Source organism: Oncorhynchus keta, chromosome 12 (assembly GCF_023373465.1).
Source record: "Oncorhynchus keta strain PuntledgeMale-10-30-2019 chromosome 12, Oket_V2, whole genome shotgun sequence".
Lineage (NCBI taxonomy): Eukaryota > Metazoa > Chordata > Actinopteri > Salmoniformes > Salmonidae > Oncorhynchus > Oncorhynchus keta.
This window is the reverse complement of record NC_068432.1, coordinates 27,857,021-27,881,766: the sequence shown is the minus strand read 5'-3', so window position 1 is coordinate 27,881,766 and position 24,746 is coordinate 27,857,021. Positions and strand designations below refer to the sequence as shown.

General features: G+C 42.6%; 2 protein-coding genes across 5 annotated transcripts; one reads left to right on the top strand and one right to left on the bottom strand.

The window, feature by feature from the left end:
• Positions 1-1,405: 1,405 nt before the first annotated feature.
• Positions 1,406-14,913, top strand: LOC118391215 (arrestin red cell). 2 transcript variants are annotated; one of them, XM_035782373.2, is made up of 15 exons: positions 1,406-1,608; positions 5,686-5,716; positions 5,823-5,883; positions 6,101-6,145; positions 6,234-6,430; positions 7,172-7,231; positions 7,408-7,475; positions 7,635-7,855; positions 8,007-8,079; positions 8,306-8,443; positions 8,771-8,854; positions 9,274-9,297; positions 12,741-12,817; positions 13,316-13,370; positions 13,495-14,913. In XM_035782373.2, exons 1-15 carry the CDS (start codon positions 1,586-1,588, stop codon positions 13,583-13,585), a joined length of 1,248 nt encoding a protein of 415 aa, XP_035638266.1. In that variant the 5' UTR covers positions 1,406-1,585; the 3' UTR covers positions 13,586-14,913. The 2 variants fall into 2 exon arrangements, with proteins under 2 accessions (XP_035638266.1, XP_035638268.1); XM_035782375.2 differs by lacking the exon at positions 9,274-9,297 and having other exon boundaries at positions 1,408-1,608.
• A 314-nt stretch (positions 14,914-15,227) lies between these two features.
• si:ch1073-143l10.2 (uncharacterized protein LOC565165 homolog) lies at positions 15,228-20,275 on the bottom strand. 3 transcript variants are annotated; one of them, XM_035782377.2, is made up of 9 exons: positions 19,878-20,275; positions 19,438-19,671; positions 18,955-19,055; positions 18,809-18,872; positions 18,624-18,705; positions 18,263-18,336; positions 17,821-18,072; positions 17,466-17,587; positions 15,228-15,523 (listed from the first exon to the last, which is right to left on the bottom strand). In XM_035782377.2, exons 2-9 carry the CDS (start codon positions 19,563-19,565, stop codon positions 15,465-15,467), a joined length of 882 nt encoding a protein of 293 aa, XP_035638270.1. In that variant the 5' UTR covers positions 19,566-19,671; positions 19,878-20,275; the 3' UTR covers positions 15,228-15,464. The 3 variants fall into 3 exon arrangements, with proteins under 3 accessions (XP_035638270.1, XP_035638271.1, XP_035638269.1); XM_035782378.2 differs by lacking the exon at positions 19,878-20,275 and having other exon boundaries at positions 15,228-15,577; positions 19,438-19,772; XM_035782376.2 differs by lacking the exon at positions 19,878-20,275 and having other exon boundaries at positions 19,438-19,772.
• Between the last annotated feature and the right edge of the window lie 4,471 nt (positions 20,276-24,746).

Below are 24,746 nucleotides of genomic sequence, written 5' to 3'. Positions count from 1 at the left end.
CTCTTATTGATGGCAGTTATGATATCATTTAGGACCGTGAGCGTGGCTGGAGTGCACCCATGACCAGCTCGGAAACCAGATTGCATAGCAGAGAAGGTACAGTGGGATTCGAAATGGTCTGTGATCTGTTTGTTAACTTGGCTTTCAAAGACCTTAGAAAGGTAGGGTAGGATAGATATAGGTCTGTAGCAGTTTGGGTCAAGAGTGTCTCCCCTTTGAAGAGGGGGATGACCGTGGCAGCTTTCCAATCTTTGGGGATCTCAGACGATACGAAAGAGAGGTTGAATAGGCTAGTAATAGGGGTTGCAACAATTTGGGCAGATAATTTTAGAAAGAGAGGGTCCAGATTGTCTATCCCGGCTGATTTGTAGGGGTCCAGATTTTGCAGCTCTTTCAGAACAACAACTATCTGGATTTGGGTGAAGGAAAAATGGGGGCGGCATGGGCAAGTTGCTGTGGGGGGTGCAGGGCTCTTGACCGGGATACGGGTAGGCAGGTGGAAAGCATGGCCAGCCGTAGAAAAATTATTATTGAAATTGTGGTGACAGTGTTTCCTAGCCTCAGTGCAGTGGGCAGCTGGGAGGAGGTGCTCTTATTCTCCATGGACTTTAGTGTCCCAGAACTTTTTGGAGTGTGTGCTACAGGATGCAAATTTATGTTTGATAAATCTAGCCTTTGCTTTCTTAACTGCCTGTGTATATTAGTTCCTAACTTCCCTGAAAGTTGCATATTGCGGGGGATATTCGATGCTAATGCAGTATCCCACAGGATGTTTTTGTTCTGGTCAAGGGCAGTCAGGTCTGGAGTGAACCAAGGGCTATATCTGTTCCTGTTTCTACATTTTTTGAATAGGGAATGCTTATTTAAGATGGTGAGGAAAGCACTTTTAAAGAATAACCAGGCATCCTCTACTGACGGAATGAGGTCGATATCCTTCCAGGATACCCTGGCCAGGTCGATTAGAAAGGCCTGCTCGCTGAAGTGTTTTAGGGAGCATTTGACAGTGATGAGGGGTGGTCTTTTGACCGCAGACCCATTACGGACGCAGTCAATGAGGCAATGTTTGAAGACAGCAGAGGTGTATTTGGAGGGCAGGTTGGTTAGGATGATATCTATGAGGGTGTCCGTGTTTACGGTTTTGGGGTTGTACCTGGCAGGTTCATTGATAATTTGTGTGAGATTGAGGGCATCAAGTTTAGAATGTAGGATGTAATAGTTGTCATCTACATTTAACTTATTTCCAGAATGTTCATATATAATAGTGTAGAACAGACATGTTTCACTATATTGTAAAAAAAAGGGAGCTCTGTTCTACATATTGCAATTATGTTTGCAATGCTCTGAACGTTGCATCCCAAAAAGCACTACCACTGCCTTCTGATAGTGCGTAGGTATTGCGCAATGCTTCAGTACTCTTCCCCAAAAGCGCATCTTGCACGGATCGGATGAGTTCCTGCTTTTGCGGAAGCGAAATTGCTAGCGCTAGAGAGCAAATAAGCTTGCAACGGTGGAAGAAAAGACACCATAAAATTAAGTGAAAAAAAATAAGAAAAATACATCCATCTACCGAAAGCCTGTCGAGGAGATGGGGGATAAGGCCGGCACCAGGTAAGGATTAATTCCCCCGCAATCTCGTATTTGCTGGTGCCTTGTGTGGAGGCGAGGGTACAGCGAGCTAGTTACACTAGCATTTGAGCTAACTAGCGAGACATTGGACTACTCAGCCTTCTCCACATGCATCAACATCATATTGGTATTTACTAAGGCAAGAAGAGGACCTAGCTGTTTAATGAAACATTGGAGAGTAGCTAGATTATTAAAACTCCTATACTCGTAACATTTCGTTGACCGTGTTTTTATTACAGTATACAAAACAGAAACAGGTAGACCCGTGTGTTCCCTAGCTAGTTAGCAGCGGTAACTAGCTAGAATTGTTCGCGCGGGAGACTTCGCTTTTCTCTTGAATGCCTTGTACATACTAATGGCGATATCATATTTGTAGTTTTAACAAACATGTTCTAACAGCTAGCTGCAGGGTGGGGTCAGCCTTGATGGCCAGCGTGGTGTGTGGGTTAAGTTCTCTCACACCAACAACAAGCTAGCTCAAAATGAATAAATGAGCTGACCATATGATGTATAGCTATGCAGTTTTGAGTAAACGAGCGTATAATTAGCCGTCGTTTGTCTTGCTTGACACAAGTGTTGAATGTTGATGATTATTTGGCCCTCATCAGTGACGTATATTTGACGTAGGTTTTACGCATAATCGCCCACATTGTTATTTTATAAATATCCTGCATGGAAATGTAAACAAACAAGCACACACGTCTGTCCAGCTATTGATATCATGTGCCATACACGTGATGGTTACTGTATATAGCATGATGTTGTAAAGCCGCTGCCGTGCACTGTCCATATCAGGGCCAGGGCAATTTACCATGCAACTATTCATACACTTGCCTGCCTGACACATTTGATCACTTGAAAGTATTTTGCTCTTGGTAATCAGCTGCTTGCATCTGCCTCTATGTACAGTCTGACTCTGAGCAACTGTACTTCCCCACTAGGTTATTTTGGATCAGTGTCTTCTGCAAGTGACTAAATAATGTAGAATATAGTTGGTGTTTGTGCAGCATGATTCACTACGGACATGAATTGATTTGATGTTGAAATTCCTTGGTTATTCTGCTGTGGGCAGAGTCCCTTTATTCACAATAGTTTGAAATAAATGGTCAGGTTGTGTTTAGGGTCAAGGTCCTGTGGTTGAGTAAGTCCAGGTTAATAGATGATTTTTGTGTTGTGGTCTCTGAAGCGTCAGCAGCACTGGCAGAAGGTAGAGGGCCTGTGGTGTTTTTGAGGGGTCGGGTTTGGCTGATATCTGGTGGTGAGGTATGAAATATACCACTGGCTCGTAAATGAAGAGACTGCAGAGCTCTAGGCCAAGGAGATCCAAACTGAGTGTTTGCAGAGAAGACACATTCACCCTGGACCTGTGCTGAGGGTATATGCACCATGTAGTCTCAGAAACCCAGACCCTAGCTTGCTAGCTACTATTTGTATCCGGGGGATGTGGGCAATGAGCGGAAAAGGCAGGGAAGTACACTGAACAAACTTATAAACGCAACATTTAAAGTCTTTGTCCCATGTTTCATGAGCTGAAATAAAAGATCCCTGAAATTTTCCAAATGCACAAAATACTTATTTCTTTCAAATGCTGTGCCCAAATTTGTTAACATCCCTGTTAGTGATCATTTCTCCTTTGCCCTGATAATCCGTCCACTTGACAGGTGTGGCAAATCAAGGAGCTGATTAAATAGCATGATCATTAAACAGGTGTACCTTGTGCTGGGGACAATAAAAGGCTACTCTAAAATGTGCAGTTTTGTCACACAGATGTCTCAAGTTTTGAGGGAGTGTGCAATTGGCATGCTAACTACAGGAATGTCCACCAGAGCGGTTGCCAGATCATTTAATGTGCTTTTCTCTACTATAAGCTGCCTCCATGTCATTTTAGAGAATTTGGCAGTGCAGACCACGTGTATGGCGTCGTGTGGGCGAGTGATTTGCTGATGTCAACCAGTGCTTCATTTGTAAATCGGGAGGTGCCGGAAACAAAAAGTGAGCGCATGATGGGGGTGACATGGGGAGCTCTAAGGTACCGGAACGCATGAGAGGAGGCGGGGTTGAGGAATTAACGAAGAGGCAACTCGATTGAACTTATTTTAATTTTTACATTGCAAAAAGTTACAATTATTTTTAATTCCACGAGAAGTACCGGATCCGGTACATATGTTCTGTAATGAAACAGTCCAAAACGGAGAGGTCCTGTTCCGGCAGGATATGGCTCAAATTAATCACTGATGTCAAAATTATGAACAGAGTGCCTCATGGTGGGGTTATGGTATGGGCAGGCATAAGCTACTGACAACGAACACAATTGTATTTTATCGTTGGCAATTTGAATGCACAGATATACCCCTGAGGCCCACTGAGGCCATTTTTTTTAGGTGTCTGTGAACAACATATGCATATCTATATTCCCAGCCTAATGAATTTATTTCAATTGGCTGATTTCCTCATATGAACTGTAACTCAGTAAAATCTTTGACATTTTTGCATGTTGTTTATATTTTTGTTCAGTGTAGTTCCACTATTTCAAACTGACATTGTATCGTACAGATTTATAAGCCAGAACATCAAGCACATTGTGGGAGGCAACCTTGCTGTCTATATAGAGAATGCACCATGCTCTGTGTCCACTACACACTCACTAAGGTTAAATAATATACAAGTCAAACTTAGTACCCTATGCTGCTAGTGTGCTTATGTTCTTCATCACTGGTGGGAAAGAGTGGAGCATTCACCTTCCTCCCCTAGTCTTGCTCAGAAATAGACTAGTCAGTTGTCCCCCTTCATTCCCATATTGTCAATGAGTTGTTGACTTGTCCTTATCAGACAGTGGCAGTAACTGGGAGGTTCGATGCAAAGATATTCTATCTAGATATTTTCATTTATGACAGAGACAATAGTTGTTCAATGCTCGCCAGTTAATATCCTCTTTCCTCTTACACACACACACACACACACACACACACTGTGTTACACCTTGCCACATTCCCAATGGTTAGAACATGGTGCCTGGGACTCCTGAGTGGCGCAGCGGTCTAAGGCACTGCATCTCAGTCACTACAGACCTGGGTTCAATCCCAGGCTATGTCGGAACCGGCCGCTACCGGGAGACCCATGAGGCGTTGCACAATAGACCCAGCGTCATCCGGGTTAGGAGAGGGTTTGGCTGGCTGGGATGTCCTTGTCCCATCGCGCTCTAGTGACTCCTTGTGACGGGCTGGGCGCATGCACACTGACTTCGGTCGCAAGTTATAAGGCGTTTCCTCCACCACATTGGTGTGGCTGGCTTCTGGGTTAAGCGAGCAGTTTGGCAGGGTTGTGTTTCGGAGGACGCATGACTCTCGCCCTTCGCCTCTCCCGAGTCCATAAGGCAGTTACAGCGATGGGACAAGACTGTAACTACCAATTGGGAAGATAAGGGTTAAAAAGTAATAACTTTCAAACATCTGAAAGCCAAAGGTTAATTTTGTTAATTTGGCCGCAGTGTAGGTTTGTGGTCAGCATTTACTTTTACTTTTATGCAGGCTCTATTTTAATCAGCATACCTTTATTCATGTATCTCTGTTTCCAGTGTGAAGTAGTATCACAACCTGTCCAGTAGATGGCAAGGTGTAGGTAGGACTGTTCAAAGCATTGAAAATCATATCCGGATTCTGTTATCTTGATGTTGTGGTATATGGCTCAGAATGAAAAACCTTCTCAACAGCCAGATCGATCTGATTCTGAATAGCTAAAAAAGAGGATTAGAGTCCGGATCGTTCTGATCCAGATAAAGTTTGGGAAAAACTGGGCCCAGAGGTGTAAAAATCACACCCCGTACTTTATAGGGGCCTCAAACTCAACTCTGGACCTCAAAGCCAGTTCCACTGCTTTGTTTCATTGTTCCCCTCTATTCAGGGAGCTGGGACACCAGGTGGGTGCAATTAGTTATCAGGTAGAACAGACCCAGCAGGCTCCGGACCTCTTAGGTTAAGAGTTGAATACCCCCTGTTATAAACTAGATCTTCCTGCTTGATAATCTCTTTCTCGCTTTCTATCTTCCTTATCCTTTCCCAGAGTCTTTAAGAAGTCAAGCCCCAACTGCAAGGTAAAGGACATGAGTATCGCATTTTTAGTTGTATCCTTTGATGCTTGACTTTGTTATTCATTGTGATATATTTGTCTAAGTACCTCTACTTCCCTCCTGTCTGCAGGTCACAGTATACCTGGGAAAGAGAGACTTTGTGGATCACCTTGACCAGGTGGACCCAGTCGGTAGGTGTAGGATGATCAATGAATTTACTGGTTAGAGCAGTGGTTCCCAAACTGGGGGCGCGCCCCCTAGTCGGGGTCACGAGGGGTCGGCAATGGGGGAGCGAGGAATCAGATGATCACTCCTAAAACGGCCAAATTCTTGTGTTTGTAAATAGTGTTTCAAATATTAATATTGTCTCAGCAGAACCTCACCTCTTTACATTTTCCTTTCTTACAGATGGTGTGATCCTAGTGGACCCTGAGTATCTGAAAGACAGGAAAGGTATGGCGTCTTCCTCGTTCTCTACACTGTTTTGTCTCCTCAATTGTTTGACATTTGATATCACCCTCCTCAAATCCCTCCTCCCCAGTGTTTGTGACCCTGACGTGTGCATTCCGCTACGGCCGTGAGGACCTGGACGTGCTGGGCCTGTCTTTCCGGAAAGATCTGTACATCTCCACCTTCCAGGCCTTCCCCCCCATCGCAGAGGAACGCAAAGCCAACAGCCGCCTGCAGGAGAGACTACTGAAGAAACTGGGCCAGCAGGCACACCCCTTCTACTTCACTGTGAGTCAAGAAGACACCCACACGCACCAGACCTGGGTTCAAATACTATTCAGGGCAGGGATGGGCAATGTTGAAAGGGGTGGGGGCCAAATACACTTTGCCATAGGGTGGAGGCTATACACTTTGCCATAGGGTGGAGGCAAATGTTTGCAGTTTTTAAATGATAACAGATGATCAATGGGCCTCACGCTGGTCAGTAATTCGATCATGCTTACTACAAGTTTAGATAGCTGGCCGCTAGACTAACTTACAAATCCCCCAAAAATGAGTGACTGATGATGCACAACCAAATTTTGAAAATTGCACATTGTGTATTCTATTATTCTAACTATCAATGTTTTTATTATTATTTGTTTTTAAAGTATTTTATTTTGAATTGGTCTGTGACCTGCATGCAGCCAGTTGCTCATCCATGATTTAGGGTATTTAAATAGTGTTGAATATTGGAATGTATTTGGAAATACACTTGGAAAGTATTTTAAAATACACTCCCATGCATTTAATCTAGGTATTTGAAAATACTTTCAAATAGTAAGCCGCTTATAGCAGAGTATTTGAAAATACTTTGAATAGAAGTAGTTGTTTCTAGCCACATTATTTGAAAATACTCAAATACACAGAAAAAAGTATTTAAATGATCAAATACACGTGTATATGAACCCAGGTCTGACTGACACACACACACATATACTTTGAGCCTGTAAAATAATACCAACAATATGGCAACTGTGTCTGTCTCAGATTCCACAGAACCTGCCGTGCTCAGTCACCTTACAGCCAGGACCAGAGGACACAGGGAAGGTACAGAAGCTTCAGCATCACTTTATGCAAAAGTACACATAATATATGACTCCTATCTAAACGTAGGAATTTTCATGCCTGTAGAGTCAACAATTCAGACCCACATCACACTAATAATGCCTATTCTATAATTGATGTCTCTCCTCTTTTCCTTTCCTCCACCTTTCCCTCTTTAGGCATGTGGGGTTGACTTTGAGATCAGAGCGTTCTGTGCCAAATCGATAGAGGAGAAGATTCACAAACGGTACGAAAACCATTTTACTTTGTGTGTGTGTGTCTTCTGCAGGAGCTGTTTAGGGTCTGTGGTCCTTGAAAGTGTGTGATATGCATGTCTATTCTCTGTGTGTTTTTAGTTAGTCAGCAAAGGTGGTGATCTGTAAAGAATAACGTGTGTGTTGTGTAGGAACTCTGTGCGGCTGGTGATCCGTAAGGTGCAGTATGCCCCAGAGAAGCCTGGGCCTCAGCCCATGGTGGAGACCACACGGAGCTTCCTCATGTCGGACCGCTCACTACACCTGGAGGCCTCTCTGGATAAAGAGCTCTACTACCATGGAGAACCCATCAGCGTGAACGTTCATGTCACCAACAACTCTACCAAGACTGTCAAAAGACTCAAAATCTCAGGTACCTGTCTACCCGTCTTTAATCAAAGTTTCATCAATCATGTTTTTTTATGACTATTCTATTTTATGACTCTATTTTATGGCTCTATTCACTCTTCTCCATTCAGTTTCTGTGTGTGTGTGGTTAACTCTTTCTATCCCTCGCTCTCTAGTGCGACAGTATGCTGATATCTGTCTGTTCAGTACGGCTCAGTACAAGTGTCCAGTGGCTCAGGTGGAGGCAGAGTGAGTATTTTACCTGACTATTATGCCTACATCTCTTGTTACTTTATTTCTCCTTTGCCTTTCCTTTTATACATGATTCCATTGATCCTTTTCAGGCTTCCAAGACATCTCTCTTAATAATGTCTAGCTTGTGATCTTATGTTTTCCCATACCTTATTGTCCAGATCTATTGAAATTCCAGTTATGGCCCAGGTGTGCTGATAAGTGTGTGTGTTCCTCTCCCCAGTGACCAGGTGTCGTCTAGCTCTACGTTCTGTAAGGTGTACACCCTCACACCCACGCTAGACAAGAACCGAGAGAAGAGAGGCCTTGCCCTGGACGGAAAGCTCAAACACGAGGACACCAACCTGGCCTCCAGCACCATGTATGTTGACCCGCATGTACACACACACCTGCCCTCCAGCACTGTGTTGACGGTGACCGACGCACACTCACACAAACAAACGCTGTAGTCTGGCATCCAGGACCGTGTTAGATAACAAGAACACTCACTAGCCCTCACTATTGCGAGATGTCACACACCACACACACACTCTAACTTGGCCACCCTACAAGTTTACATACACATGCTAGGGTAGAGGTTGAGCTCGTAAATGCATTGTAATTTATGTTTGAGCACAGCACCCTAGAAGATGCAAGAACCCATTCCTTTTTCATCTTTCTTTCGCTCGTGTGTGTGTGTGTGTTTCAGTGTTAAGGATGTGACTAACAAGGAGGTTCTTGGAATCCTGGTGTCCTACAGGGTCAAAGTCAAACTGGTAATATCTCGTGGAGGGTGAGTTCTACAGGAGTCAGTGGTCAATATTAATATGCATGGTGTATGGGGGGGGGATTATGTGCAGGTCCTCACACACTCACAAACCTTTACTGACCAAAGACATGCTGTATTCTACAAACACAGACAAGAACATACTCAAAAACACATTTACACTCCCTCCTGTCTCATACACACGAACACTCCTGATACTCTGCCACTCCAACGCGTGTATAAACTCTGTAATCACGTCTGCCAGACCCTCACTAGTCGCCATGCTTTGTCGTCTCCCCTCTCGGTTGCGGTTGCCTTGGTTTTGAGTTCTCGCCTCATTTCATCTCTCCCCTCCTGTGGCTCGTCTCTCCGCTCCTGTGTTTGTCCGCCCGTCTGTGCATCTCTCTCTCCATCCATGCGTCTGCTCCTGCGTTGGGTCGTGTCAGGCTGCTGAGTGGCGTGTTAGAAAGGTAATATGATATCCCAGCCGCCACCTGCGTGTATGTGGTGATCTTACACCCTATAGCTCCCTGTGTGTGTGGTGATCGTACACCCTATAGCCATCTGTGTGTGTTGTGATCTTACACCCTATAGCCACCTGTGTGTGTTGTGATCTTACACCCTATAGCCATCTGTGTGTGTTGTGATCTTACACCCTATAGCCATCTGTGTGTGTTGTGATCTTACGCCCTATAGCCATCTGTGTGTGTGGTGATCTTACACCCTATAGCCATCTGTGTGTGTTGTGATCTTACACCCTATAGCCATCTGTGTGTGTTGTGATCTTACGCCCTATAGCCATCTGTGTGTGTTGTGATCTTACGCCCTATAGCCATCTGTGTGTGTTGTGATCTTACGCCCTATAGCCATTTGTGTGTGTGTTGTGATCTTACGCCCTATAGCCATCTGTGTGTGTTGTGATCTTACGCCCTGTAGCCATCTGTGTGTGTTGTGATCTTACGCCCTGTAGCCATCTGTGTGTGTGGTGATCTTACGCCCTGTAGCCATCTGTGTGTGTTGTGATCTTACGCCCTATAGCCATTTGTGTGTGTTGTGATCTTACGCCCTATAGCCATCTGTGTGTGTTGTGATCTTACGCCCTATAGCCATCTGTGTGTGTTGTGATCTTACGCCCTATAGCCATCTGTGTGTGTTGTGATCTTACGCCCTATAGCCATCTGTGTGTGTTGTGATCTTACGCCCTATAGCCATCTGTGTGTGTTGTGATCTTACGCCCTATAGCCATCTGTGTGTGTTGTGATCTTACGCCCTATAGCCATCTGTGTGTGTGTGTGGTGATCTTACACCCTATAGCCATCTGTGTGTGTGTGTGGTGATCTTGCGCCCTATAGCCATCTGTGTGTGTGATCTTACGCCCTATAGCCATCTGTGTGTCTGGTGATCTTACGCCCTATAGCCATCTGTGTGTGTGTGTGTTTGGTGATCTTACTCCCCACCGCCATCTGTGTGTGTGTGGTGATCTTACGCCCCACCGCCATCTCTGTGTGTGTGTGTGTGTGTGTGTGTGGTGATCTTATGCCCTATCGCCATCTGTGCCTCTTAAGTGTGTGTGAGTGTGAAGATTTTACATACCAGCTATTGTGTGTGTCAAATCTCACCTGCAGCTGCTAAGATCCTTTATAACTGCAGCTGTCCCAGTCTTCTACCTTTTGAGTCACAGGGTCCTAACCCTAAGGATGGTGTGAGGTTTCATAAATCAAATCAAATCAAATCAAATGTATTTATATAGCCCTTCGTACATCAGCTGATATCTCAAAGGCTGTTGCGCAAAGCCACACTCATAATTCCATGCTGAGTTATCAATGCAGTGTTGAGGGTAATGAAGCTTGAATATAATAACACACCACATCTTGGTGTTTAGGCTTTGATTTACGGCAATTCATTGGTTATTACTAAAAAAAGAACTTATGTAAAATAAAGTGCAACCCAGCACGGAAGAGTTCCAATTGGGTGAGAAAAACAATTGACAGCAAATCATTTTTTAAATTTTTTTTTTATTTATTTTACCTCAAGTCAGGCAAGTCAGTTAAGAACATATTCTTATTTTCAATGACGGCCTGGGAACAGTGGGTTAACTGCCTGTTCAGGGGCAGAACGACAGATTTGTACCTTGTCAGCTCGGGGGTTTGAACTCGCAACCTTCCGGTTACTAGTCCAACGCTCTAACCACTAGGCTACGCTGCCGCCCCCAAAGGAGGGTTGTGCTTTATTTCCCCCTTCACTGATCAAACATGTCACAAATCACTATTTCCTCTGGGTTGTTTCCTGTCAGATATTGGATTATTCATGGTGCAATAGTATATCATCATATGTACAGTACCAGTCAAAAGTTTGGACACATACCCATTCCAGGGTTTTTCTTTTATTTTTAAGATTTTCTACATTGTAGAATAATAGTGAAGACATCAAAACTATGAAATAACACATGGAATCATGTAGTAACCCAAAAAAGTGTTAAACAAATCAAAATATATTTGAGATTCTTCAAAGTAGTCACACTTTGCGTTGATGACAGCTTTGCACACTTCGCATTCTCTCAATGAGCTTCATGAGGTACATGAGGTCACCTGAAATGCATTTCAATTAACAGGTGTGCCTTGTTAATTTGTGGAATTTCTTTCCTTCTTAATGCATTTGAGCCAATCAGTTAGGTTGTGACTAGGTAGGGGTGGTATACAGAAGATAGCCCTATTTGGTAAAAGACCAAGTCCATTTTATGGCAAGAACAGCTCAAATAAGCAAAGAGAAACAACAGTCCATCATTATTTTAAGACACGAAGGTCAGTCATTCTGGAAAATTAAGAACTTTGAACGTTTCTTCAAGTGCAAAACAAAAACCACCAAGCGCTATGATGATACTGGCTCTCATGAGGACCGCCACAGGAAAGGAAGGATAAGTTCATTAGTTACCAGCCTCAGAAATTGCAGCCCAAATAAATGCTTCAGAGTTCAAGTAACAGACATCTCAACATCAATTCAGAGGAGACTGCTTGAATCAGGCTTTCATGGTCGAATTGCTGCAAAGAAACCACTACTAAAGGACACCAATAAGAAGAAGAGACTTGCTTAGGCCAAGAAACATGAGCAATGGACATTAGACAGGTGGAAATCTGTTCTTTGGTCTGATGAGTCCAAATGTGAGATTTTTGGTTCCATGTGTGGTTCCCACCGTGAAGCATGGAGGTGTGGGTGTGCTTTGCTGGTGACTTATTATCAGTGATTTATTTAGAATTCAAGGCACACTTAACCAGCAAGGTTACCACAGCATTCTGCAGCAATACGCCATACCATCTGGTTTGCGCTTAGTCACACTATCATTTGTTTTTCAACAAGACAATGACCCAACACACCTCCAGGCTGTGGAACGTCTATTTGACCAAGGAGAGTGATGGAGTGCTGCATCAGATGACCTGGTCTCCACAATCACCCGAACTCAACCCAATTGAGATGGTTTGAGATGAGTCGGACCGCAGAAAGAAGGAAAAGCAGCCAACCATTGCTCAGCATATGTGGGTTATCCTTCAAGACTGTTGGAAAAGCATTCCAGGTGAAGCTGGTTGAGGGAATGCCAATAGTGTACAAAGCTGTCATCAAGGAAAAGGGTGGCTACTTTGAAGAATCTCATCAAATATATTTTGATTTACCTTGTTTTGGTTACTACAAGATTCCATATGGGTAATTTTAATAGTTTCGATGTCTTCACTATTATTCTACAATGTAGAAAACAGTAAAAATATTGAAAAGCTCTTGAATGAGTAGGTGTCCAAACTTTTGACTGGTACTGTACATATGGGTGTTTCCATAGAATAACAATCAAATTGTTATTGATTGACATGCATATTATTGATTCTATGTAATCAATGGATCTTGTTTATATTCTGTGCGTTTCCAGAGATGTGTCGGTGGAGCTGCCCTTCGTCTTAATGCACCCTAAACCCACAGAACTGCCCATATCCCGCCCACAGTCAGGTACCTACAGACTTCTACCACCTCTCCAGAAGCCCACTATCAAGGCTTTATCATAGTACTTTGGATGGATCTCAGTTCCTCTCTTCTCCTTCCCTTCATTGCACTGAATTGAGAGTTGAACAAATCCTCTCTGACAAGCTTCCGCCATATTCTTCCATATTACATTCACATAGCCAAACATTTAGATCAGTTCAAATTAAGAGCGGAAGATGAGTACTTTCGAAGCTTGCTTTTTTGGACTGATTATGAAGCAGTGAATTGTGTAGTGGAAACTTCTACTAGGCCTATGCAGTGTCTGAAAAGGGTTTGAAAATGGACACAGTCTTGTGAAATATTTGTCAGTTTAGTTCAGCCCTGGACAACAGTCCCTCACATACACAAGCCCCTCAAATACATCATCTCACTCTGGTATTTCCTGCCTGTAAGTTGCCTTGGAGACACTAAGCTGTTCCCATGGTGACGTCACGCTGACATTTCATTATCTGTGTGTTCTAACAGCTGTGCCGGATTCGGACCCTCCCATCGACACCAACCTGATAGAATTTGAAACAAAGTGAGTATTCTTCTGGTCTGTCTGGCCATTGTAAGCACTGCTGCTTTACTATGATCAGAGACCCTAAGACTATTCCGTCAGATCTAAAACACTCCATGTTTCCTTGTTGCTTCTCGTCCTGCAGTAGTTTCTCCCAAGACGACGACTTTGTGTTCGAGGACTTTGCTCGCCTGCGGCTCAAAGGAATGGCTGACGACAAGGACGACGACTGCTAGAGCTCACGTGTGTGTGTGTGTGTATATATATATATATATATATACACACACACAGTGGAATGAAGGCATGTGGACGGAGAGATGTGGTGGCCTTGTGGTCTGCTGAAAAGATCCTGATGTCACTCAGTGTTAATTTGGGGGGTGGCAAACACAGCACCATGTAAATGGTGACTTAATGTTGTGCCTTGGCGATGCTGACTGATTGAAATGTCATGGCTGTTCACACCGAGGACGAAATAGTGCCATTAAAAAGGAAGCAGGCTTTATATCATTTTTCCACCAATAATGATTTAAATAAAGTATTTGTACCAATATTGATATAAAACAAAGTTGAGTACCTGCTTAAGAGGGGAGAGAAGGGAAAACAGACTGACACCTTTCATCTGCCCCATCTTTTCATTCCTCTGAAATTCTACCATGTCATCCATTCTGTAAAAAAAGTTTGAGGAAGTTTGATTCACCCTCTTCTGCAATATGAGGACAGACTATACACTACCACAATCTGGACCCTCACTGTAAAGCCTAGGGCACACGTATTCAACTCTTACCCTACGAGGTCTGTAGCCTGCTGGTTTTCTGATCTACCTGATAATTAATTGCACCTGCATGGTGTACCAGATCTAAATCAGTCCCTGATTAAAAGGGAACAATGAAAACAAGCAGTGGCACTGGCTTCGGGGACCATAGTTGAGTTTGAAGGGCCTAGGGATACTCCGCCTCAATGCAGCAGCATGACGTTCACTTCCCCATTTCGCTCAGACAGACACTTGCACATGGTCTAAGAGCACAAGTATTTTAGAATAATTTCTCGATCAGATTTCACTCCTGTGCTGAATTCCAAATCATCTCCTCCATTGGCACTGAAAGGACTGGATAGGTGTATGTCATGTAGGACAATTCAAACTAACCAATCAGAAGGCAGGGTGAAGCAATTACCATAATAGCCATACCTAGCCGATCCGAGAAGTGCCTAGTGACAGGGCTAGCTATGGGTCAGTTTGAGATTCAGCATCACCTTGGCAGTGCAACAGCAGTACCAATGGAGCATATTTTTCAGCAGTGCTATGAACTGTTGTTTTGCTTCTATGGGGTACCTGTTCACAGCTCTGCTAAGTGTGAATATTTAAGTGTTGCCACTGAGCTGAGTGCCATAATGTCTACAGGAAGGATGCTGATATGATTTTGGTGGAACATGACAGGAAACAATGAATATTATTACTACTGTGTCATTACCATGATTATTCTCAATCATTTAAGGAAAGAATTGTTTGCCATTTGTTTTTCAGAATTTTAATTTTTTTATTAAAGGCAAAATGAATTAACCTAAATTCTGTTATAAATCGTTTGTACTTTCTACTAAGTCTCACATCCACAGACAGAAATAAAGTTATTCGAGCAATTGACAAGATACAGTATCCAAAAATGGTCATGACTTCCTTGTCAGAAGCTCAACGTGCAATTTCTTTATCAACAATGTTCAAGTTCAATTTGATTTGCACAGTAGGCAGTCAATGTTTTAATCAAGATCACATGATTTACCATTTGGGTCTTAGTGCCACTGACACATACCTACTTTGCTCCTCTGAGACAGCGAGTGACTTTTGAAAAAGACAGTCACACACAAAAGCAGGAAGCATTGCAGTCACAGGAGAGAGGTGTTTTAGTGAAAAATATGACTAAACAGTTACTTTATTCTCATGGTATTTGAAAACATTGAGTTAGGTCTTGGGTACTAATTTACAAGCCTATACATACCGTATCTGAAATTCACAACAGTATTGATTAAAAGCCCACATTCAAATATCCTTCAATATATACACACAAAAAAGTCACATTCAAGGTCTAGTTTTTTTCGGTGTGTCTTACAGGAAGGAGTGTATCAGTACTGGAGGCTTTTGGGATAAAAGATCCATCCTGGGCAGTGTGCACCACCCTCCTCTGATCAAAGCAGACATTGACATTAGTTGGGACACAAGAGTGTGCCTGCCACTGCTGTGTGTTTCAGGAGAATGGACAGTGGGACAGTTAAACACACGTCACAACATACAATGCCTTCGGGAAAGTATTCAGAACCCCTGACTTAAACAAAATGTTGTTTTAGCATTATTCTAAAATGGATTAAATAAATAAATCTCAGCAATCTACACACAATACCCCATTTTTAAAAATTGTACCTTTGTTTAACTAGGCAAGTCAATTTCTGAGGTTGGAACAAATTCTTATTTTACAATGACTGCCTAGGAACAGTGGGTTAACTGCCTTTTTCAGGGGCAGAATGACAGATTTATCTAGCAACCATTCAGTTACTTTCACAACGCTCTAACCACTAGGCTACTTGCCATCCATAAAGAAAGCAAAAACAGGTTTAGAAATTTTACCAAATGTAGAATTTTGGGAAAATAACTTATTTACATAACTATTCAGACCCTTTGCTATGAAACTCAAATTGAGCTCAGGTGCACCCTGTGTCTATTGATCATCCTTGATGTTTCTACAACTTGTTTGGAGTCCACCTGTGGTAAATTCAATTGATTGGCCATGATTTGGAAAGGCACACAACTGCCTGTAAAAGGTCCCACACAGCAAAAACAAAGCCATGAGGTCGAAGGAATTGTCCGTAGAGCTCAGGAGGGACATGATTTTGTCGAAGCACAGATCTGGGAAAGGGTACCAAAATATGTCTGCAGCATTGAAGGTCCCCAAGAACACAGTGGCCACCATCATTCTTAAATTGAATACGTTTGGAACTACTAAGACTCTTCCTAGAGCTGGCTGCCCAGCCAAACTGAGTAATCGGGGGAGAAGGGCCTTGGTCAGAGAGGTGACCAAGAACTCAATGGTCACTGACAGAGATTTAGAGTTCCTCTGTAGAGATGGGAGAACCTTCCAGAAGGACAACCATCTCCGCAGCACTCCACCAATCAGGCCTTTATGGTGAGTGGCCAGACGGAAGCCACTCCTCAGTAAAAGTCACATGACAGCCCACTTGGAGTCTGCCAAAAGGCACCTAAAGACTGAGACCATGAGAAACAAGATTCTCTGGTCTGATGAAACAAAGATTGAAATATTTGGCCTGAATGCCAAGCATCACGTCCAGAGGAAACCTAGCACCATCCCTACAGTGAAGCATTGTGGTGGCAGCATTCTGTGGGGATGTTTTTCAGCAGCAGGGACTGGAGACTAGTCAGGATCAAGGCAAATATTAACAAAGCAAAGTAGAGATCCTTGATGAAGTCCTGAGCACTCTGGAGCAGGTTCTCAGACTGGGATGAAGGTTCACCTTCCAACAGGACAACGACCTGAAGCACACAGCCAAGACAACGCAGGAGTGGCTTCGGGACAAGTCTCTGAATGTCCTTGAGTGGCCCAACCAGAGCCTGGACTTGAACCCGATCTACCATTTCTGGAGAGACCTGAAAATAACTCTGCAGCAACGCTCCCCATCCAACCTGACAAATCTTGAGAGGATCTGTAGAGAAGAATGGGAGAAACTCCCTAAATACAGGTGTGCCAAGCCTGTAGCGTCATACTGAAGAAGACTCGAGGCTGTAGAATCTGCTAAAGGTGCTTCAACAAAGTACTGAGTAAAGGGTCTGAATACTTAAATAAAATGTGAGATTTCAGGGTTTTTTATTATTATAAATGAGCAAAAATGCATAAAAACCTGTTTTTGCTTTGTCATTATGGGGTATTGTGTGGAGATTGAAAAAAGCTACTTAAATCAATTGTAAAATAAGGCCAAAATAACAAGAACATTTAAAAAGTCAAGGGGTCTGAATACTTTCAGAAGGCACTGTATATCACTGTTATTAGAGTATGCATAAAGATCTACAATAGCTACCACCCAATGAGGATCATTTGAGGCTATTGGAAGTCTTACTCTGTATGGTGGTTGCTGGTTCAGTTGTAGGCCTACCAGTCGTCCAGGAGTTGGTCTGCTCACATGGTCGCAGCATCTCTCTACGGTGATGCTTGTTGAGTCGCCGGGTGAAACGATGCCACCTGGTGAGAAAAAGCATTCAAATACTGTACATTTAAGTCATTTAGCAGACACTCTTATCCAGAGCGACTTATGTCTAAGTCCAGTACTGAACACCACCACTTTTCTCTTAGCCCCAACCCTTTATACATATTAGTTTACCCCTAGGGGAAGGGGATAGGGGTTTAATTTAGATGGGAAAATACATTTTCTAAATAAAATATTCAAACTAAGTTCAGAACCCTTGGTCTATCACCTTTCCTGTGTGTCATTGTGCCTGTTCACCCTCTCCGCCTCCTCCTTCTTCTCATCCATCCATCGCTCCAGAAGCTCTTCTTTTTCTCTCCAGGCTGCTGCAAGCCCCTCCTTCAGCTCCCGCTGCTCCAACCGCAGAGCTGCCAACTCCTCTGATTGGCTCGCCAATGCAAACTCAAATTCTGATAGGCTGGCCTGCAGAAGGTTGGCCTCCCTGGCTTGAGTGACAGCTTCCTTTCGATAGCGGGAGACTCTAATAGAAGATGGTGACAGGAGTCTATGTAAGCTTATATCAGACAACACATCAGACAACCTCACAACTTATGATGCCTCAGTTTCATGCATCATCTTTGTAGAACATTTCATGGATGCATTATTAAACCATATAGACTACTATACCATAACATTAATGTATAAACAGATCTCATTGGTTGATAACTTACTGTGAGTGGCAGTATTGAAGCTCAGCATCTTTCAGGTACATGACGGTGGTCAGGTCAGAGACTGTCTGAGAGAGCTGGGGAGGAATAAGAGGAGAAGAAGACAATTGGACTAGTAAGAGCAGGTCAAAAATATGATAAACAATCACTCACCTGTGTACAAGGCTATTATGTGAGTAATCTATGTGAGGGCTGGGGTTGCCAGAAGCAGCACAAGACATCAGAGAATCCAACTGATAGGATGACGTAGAACCTTATAGTGTAGCAGTATCACACATACAGACCTCCCTTTCCACAACCTGTGAAAAAGTGCACAATCATCTTGAAAATGGTGACTGGATCCAGTAAGATCATTTTAAGTCACCTTTTCTGTTATATGTTCACTCTCTCTGAGCTGGAGGTATAGTTCTCTGTGGTTAACAGTCAGCCCAACATCTCCTTCAGAACTGTGGAAAATATTGACACATCATTAGAGAATAGTCTTCAAATCATTGTTTGCAACACATTTGCAAAACTCAGCATTTTCCCTAGGTGTTGCCATTGTCCTACCTGGGTCTCTGTACCTCATCCCAAAGTGTATCCCGTAAGTCAAGCTGTTCCGCTTGCTCAGACACTGAAAAGAGACAATCACAATATGTTGTCAAAGAACTAATGATTCAAATGTCATCAATACACAGATATCTCCGACAACTTACAGGTGTTAAAGATACCACTGAAGGGGTCCTTTTGTGTACAATCTCTCTGGAACAGTCTAGCGCGCACGTGACTCTTCCACCCTTCCATTGCGGTCTTTTCTCTGAAAATGTAAACGCCTTGTTCGAGGTTGCGATTGTTGATACAGTTGAAAAACTTTAAATTGGCAAAAAACCTTGAATGAACACTGCCTCTGCCACGACATAAAACTTTCTGTGAGCAGTCCAGTCTATCACTTTGTGATATTTTAATCCCTCCACACTTCACATTCAATTCAGTGGTAGTCAAACCCAAGAGTGCCTGTGGTAAAACATACACTGACAAAACAAACAAGCTATTTGCCTGGGCGTCAGTTTATACAACAGTACAATTAATCCAGTGGATAAATTAATTAGCTAATGTTGCTGTTGTACCAGGTCATTCTGTCTTTGTCTTACAAGCAACATACTTGTATCTGAAATTCACACACGAATGTATGCGCTAACCTTAGCTGCGCTGATGAATGATTGCTTGCAGTTGCAGGACTGTGCTCACAAACTTCAACAGGACTGAGGATGCGGAGAAAAAGACTGCACCGTATACAGATCAAAGCAAACGCACTGCTGCTACTCATGGCTGTCTGGGCTCAGCTGCAACAGGATGTCTTCTTCCCGCAGTATTATGGCGGTCCGCAAACAATCCTATAGGTGCATGCCGCCACCTACTGTAGGGGTGGTAAACTATAGAAAGATATCAAATGTAGGAAGGGGAAAAACGACAACGAAATCATACAAAAATAGTCACATAAAATTACATACAAAATGGTCACTTCCTTCAGTCACATCCCTACACAGGCACCTGTGAGGGCGGAACGTAATTTGTCAGGAATTCTTGCAATGTATCGGATGTTAACACATTGAGTTCCAATGTGTTCTGCTGCACTCACAATGACTTCAATTTCTAAAAAAAAAATATTCGATTTCATCTTCGTTTGTGCTGTGTAGTTTATCAGCATTGCAAAAATATACTACAAAGTCCACATGTAATATATTTCACATGTAATATATCAGGATTCCTTGGTAGCCGAGAAACGTTCACTTGTGTAGGCTCAGTTATCACTGTCTTCTCACGCTCCTTCAAATCTTCTCACCGCCTCCAGATAGGAGACACGCTGGAAAGCCCTTACTCTTGCCACCTGTGTCCTTCACCCTAACAGGCAATCCGGGAAATCAGGCATATGTTTGCCACCAATGTTGCAGTATATATTCTCAACTGGCATAGAATATTCTTCCCGTCTGCATACACTTGATACATGACCAAATATTTTGCATTTACTGTCGTAGCCAAAAATATTTGCACCCTTGCACCTTTTTGAAATAATGCAATTTTTTCCCAGAAATGTTTTAATTTCAAAAGTTATTTTGGTATCAGCATATTTATGTATTTGGTTTGCAGTTGAAAAAAAATCGGAATAATTTACTAAATGTTAGTTTATTCCACAAAGAAATCCTAAAATGACCCGGACAATTAGATTTCAAGCAGGTGATTCTCCTTTGATTTGGAATTGAATTTACCTGTGGTGAGTTGCAGGTGCCTGCAATATAAAAATCCCTCATTCAACCAGTTTTAATAAAGGAAAGGAGTCATTCTCCTCTTTTGTGCCACAATGAGGATGGAGAAAAGAAAGAAAGCCAGAGAATTATCTGAGGTCAGACACAAGATTGTAGCCAAGGATGGACAATCTCAAGGTTAAAAGTCCATCTCCAGGGAACTTGATGTTCCTGTTTCCACCGTATGTAAGGTTATCAAGAAGTTTAAGGCCCATGCCACAGTAGCCAACCTCCCTGAACGTGGCCGCAAGAGAAAGCTTGATGGAAATTTGCAGCGAAGGATTGTTCTTATGATGGAGAAAGCACCTTGATCAATTGCCACACAGATTCAAGCTGACCTTCAGACACAACTCGCACCATACATCGCCAACTCAATGAAAGGAGGATATGGTAGGAGACCCAGGAGGACCACACTGCCGAGAGAGACATAAGAAGGCCTGACTGCTATTTGCCAAAACACACCTGAACATGCCAAAATCCTTCTGGGAGAATGTCCTGTGGACAGATGAGAACAAATTAGAGCTTTTTGGTGAAGCACACCATCTATGTTTACAGAAAACACAATGAAACCTTCAATGAAAATAACAAAGATTCAGTGAGGTGGGTCTCTGTCGAAGGTCATGGGTCTTCAAGTAGGACAATGACCCCAAACACACTTCAAAAAGCACCCAGGAATGGTTCAAGACAAACCACTGGACTGTTCTGAAGTGGCCAGCAATGAGACCAGATCTAATTCCCATTCAAAAACTTCAGGAGAGATCTGAAAACAACAGTTGGGAGAAAGCACCCTTCAAATCTGGGAGAACTGGAGAAGTTTGCACAAGAGAAGTGGGCCAAACTGCCAGTACAGAGGTACAGGAAGCTCATCGATGGCTATAGGAAGTGCTGGATTGCAGTTATTTTGACCAAAGGCTGTGCTACCAAATTTTAAGTCTAGGGTGTCAATAACTTTGTCAATGTCATTTCTGTTCATTTTTTCATTACATTTTTTTTGTTGATATATTAAATTCTGAATCAAAAACAGGTTCTGTAATATTAACAGTAAAATAAAGAATTGTGGAGAACAAATACTTGGGTCAATTTCAATGTATTTTTAGGTAATAATTGTGAGTTACTTGAAAAAAGTGCAAGGGTGCCAAAATGTTGTCCACTGTTGTATAACACTCAAGTGGCTTGTGCAAAAACTCTAAAAGGATATGTCATAAAGAAGGGAGGGACTCATCAAAATAAAAATGACATGCAAGAAGTGGGTTTCCTGTGGTGGCATATTTCTGCTTTACCAAATGAGGAGAGTTACAAACTACACACCAGTCAGAGTTATACTTAAACTATATCTTTAATAATAAGCTTTTCAATAGCATTTGACTTTCAACAATTCACTATTTCTAATGAACCGTTGAGAAGTGACTACAGAAAAATACAAAGATATTTTATAGCCAAGATAAACCCCTCTCAACTTACATGACAAACCACAGATCTTAGGAACTGTTCACAAATAAATACTTTTTCTTGAGAAAGGAGTATCCCTTAGCCAGATAACATTCGCTATAAATTATCGTTCAGTTTGGTCCCTTAGACGAGGTTCTAGTCTCGTTCCTGGTACTTCATAGTACAAAAACACCAACTCATCCAATGGCATATATCAATGATCAACTCTAGATACTCCCATCTCAAGTAAACCCCCTCTTGACCCCACTCCTGGACAAACTCACTGAGGGGAGTGAGCTTCTAGGTCATACACTATCCCAGGATAAGTGTAAGATCAGAGAGGACATACAATGTTTCCAGACACTGCCATACACCTCCCCCCAATGGGAAAAGGAGGGAGTGACTGGCGCAGACATTGTGGAGACAAGTAATTGGTTCCCCATTAATCACGCCATCCCTTCACATGGTTTAAGAATAGGTAAAGACACATTCACATATGAAGACAATGTTCCATTCTGTCCTCTTCCCTTTCTGATATTTTGCATAGCACCAGGGACATGTGAAAGACAAGCCTGACCTCTCCCCTCTCTGGGCCCCAAGTGACTGAGCCTCAGTTTAGGGAAAAGTGAAACTGCCAACACTATAGTCCAAAAGGATACATTCTAATGACAAGAATCTCACATAAGCATATTATGCAAATAAAACATCTTAATTATCTATGTTACCAAACTATTTCTGATTCATCTGCCACATTCCTTACTCCATACAGGACAGTCGACGCCCATCAATCACTTCACCTACTTCCTCAGGTACACTATATATACACAAAAGTATGTGGACACCCCTTAACATTAGTGGACTCGGCTAGTTCAACCACACCAGTTGCTGACAGGTGTATAAAATTCAAGCACACCGCCATGCGTTCTCCACAGACAAACATTGGTAGTAGAATGGCCTTACTGAAGTGCTCAGTGACTTTCAACGTGGCACCGTCACAGGATGCCACCTTTCCAACAAGTCAGTTCGTCAAATTTCTGCCCTGCTAGAGCCGACACTGTCAATTGTAAGTGCTGTTATTGTGAAATGGAAACGTCTAGGAGCAACAATTGCTCAGCCGCGAAGTGGTAGGCCACACAAACTCACAGAATGGGACCGCCGACTGCTGAAGCGCATAAAAATCATCTGTCCTCGGTTGCAACACTCACTACCTAGTTCCAAACTGCCTCTGGAAGCAACATCAGCACAAAATCAGCACAAAGTTTGTCTGTTTGAGCAGGGCTTTTGAGTAGGCTAAACTAGCTATCTGCAGTGAGTGAAACTGAAAGTGAAAAAAATTATCTTTCTCTCTCGCTTCATTTTGGAAGAAATTAATTTGTTCAAAACTGTTCAACTATTGTCTTTCTCTTTGAGTCAACTACTCACCACATTTTATGCACTGCAGTGCTAGCTAGCTGTATCTTATGCTTTCAGTACTAGATGAATTGTCTGATCTTTGATTGGATGGACAATATGTCAGTTCATGCTGCAAGAGAGCTTGGAGGACGTCCTCCAGAAGTTGTCATAATTACTATGGAAGGGGGTGAGGACCATGAGTCTCCTAGGTAATTGTATTGAAGTCAATGTACCCAAAGGAGAACAGAAGCTAGCTGTCGTCCGACTACACCATGGTGATGTCCTACAGATTGCTGTTGAGGATACTGTAGCTCTTCATTACAAAACAGTGTGTTTTAATCAGTTATTTGGTGACACACAGTACCAGTCAAAAATGTGGACACACCTACTCATTCAAGGGTTTTCTTTACTTGGACTATTTTCTACATTGTATAATAATAGTGAAGACATCAAAACTATGAAATAACACTTCTGTGAATATATAGTAACCAAAAAATGTGTTAAACAAATCAAAATATATTATATATTTGAGATTCTTCAAAGTAGCCACCATTTGTCTTGATGACAGCTTTGCACATTCTTGGCATTCTCTCAACCAGCTTCATGATGTAGTCTCCTGGAATGCATTTCAATTAACATGTGTACCTTGTTAAAAGTACATTTGTGGAATTTCTTTCCGTCTTAATGCAGTTGTCTTGTGACAAGGTAGGGGTGGTATACAGACGACAGCCCTATTTGGTAAAAGACCAAATCCATATTATTCCAGACTACAGCTTAAATAAGCAAAGAGAAAATATAGTCCATCATTACTTTAAGACATGAAGGTCAGTCAATGCGGAACATTTCTAAAAGTTTCTTCAAGTGCAGTCGTTAAAACCATCAAGCGCAACGATGAAACTGGCTCTCATGAGGACCGCCACAGAAAAGGAAGACTCAGAGTTACCTCTGCTGCAGAATATACATTCATTAGAGTTACCAACCTCAGAAATTGCAGCCCAAATAAATGGTTCACAGTGTTCAAGTAGGACATCTCAACTTAAACTGTTCAGAGGAGGCTGCGTGGATCAGACCTTCATGGTCGAATTGCTGCAAAGAAACCACGACTAAAGGACACCAATAAGAAGAAGAGATTTGCTGGGGCCAAGAAAAATTAGCAATGGACATTAGACCAGCAGAAATCTGTCCTTGGTCTGATTAGATTTTTGGTTCTTTGTGAGATGCAGAGTAGGTGAACTGTGGATCTCCGCAAATGTGGTTCTCACTGTGAAACATGGAGGAGGAGGTGTGATGGTGAGGGGGTGCTTTGCTGGTGACACTGTGATTTATTTAGAATTCAAGGCCCACTTAACCAGCATGGCTACCACAGCATTCTGCAGCAATATGCC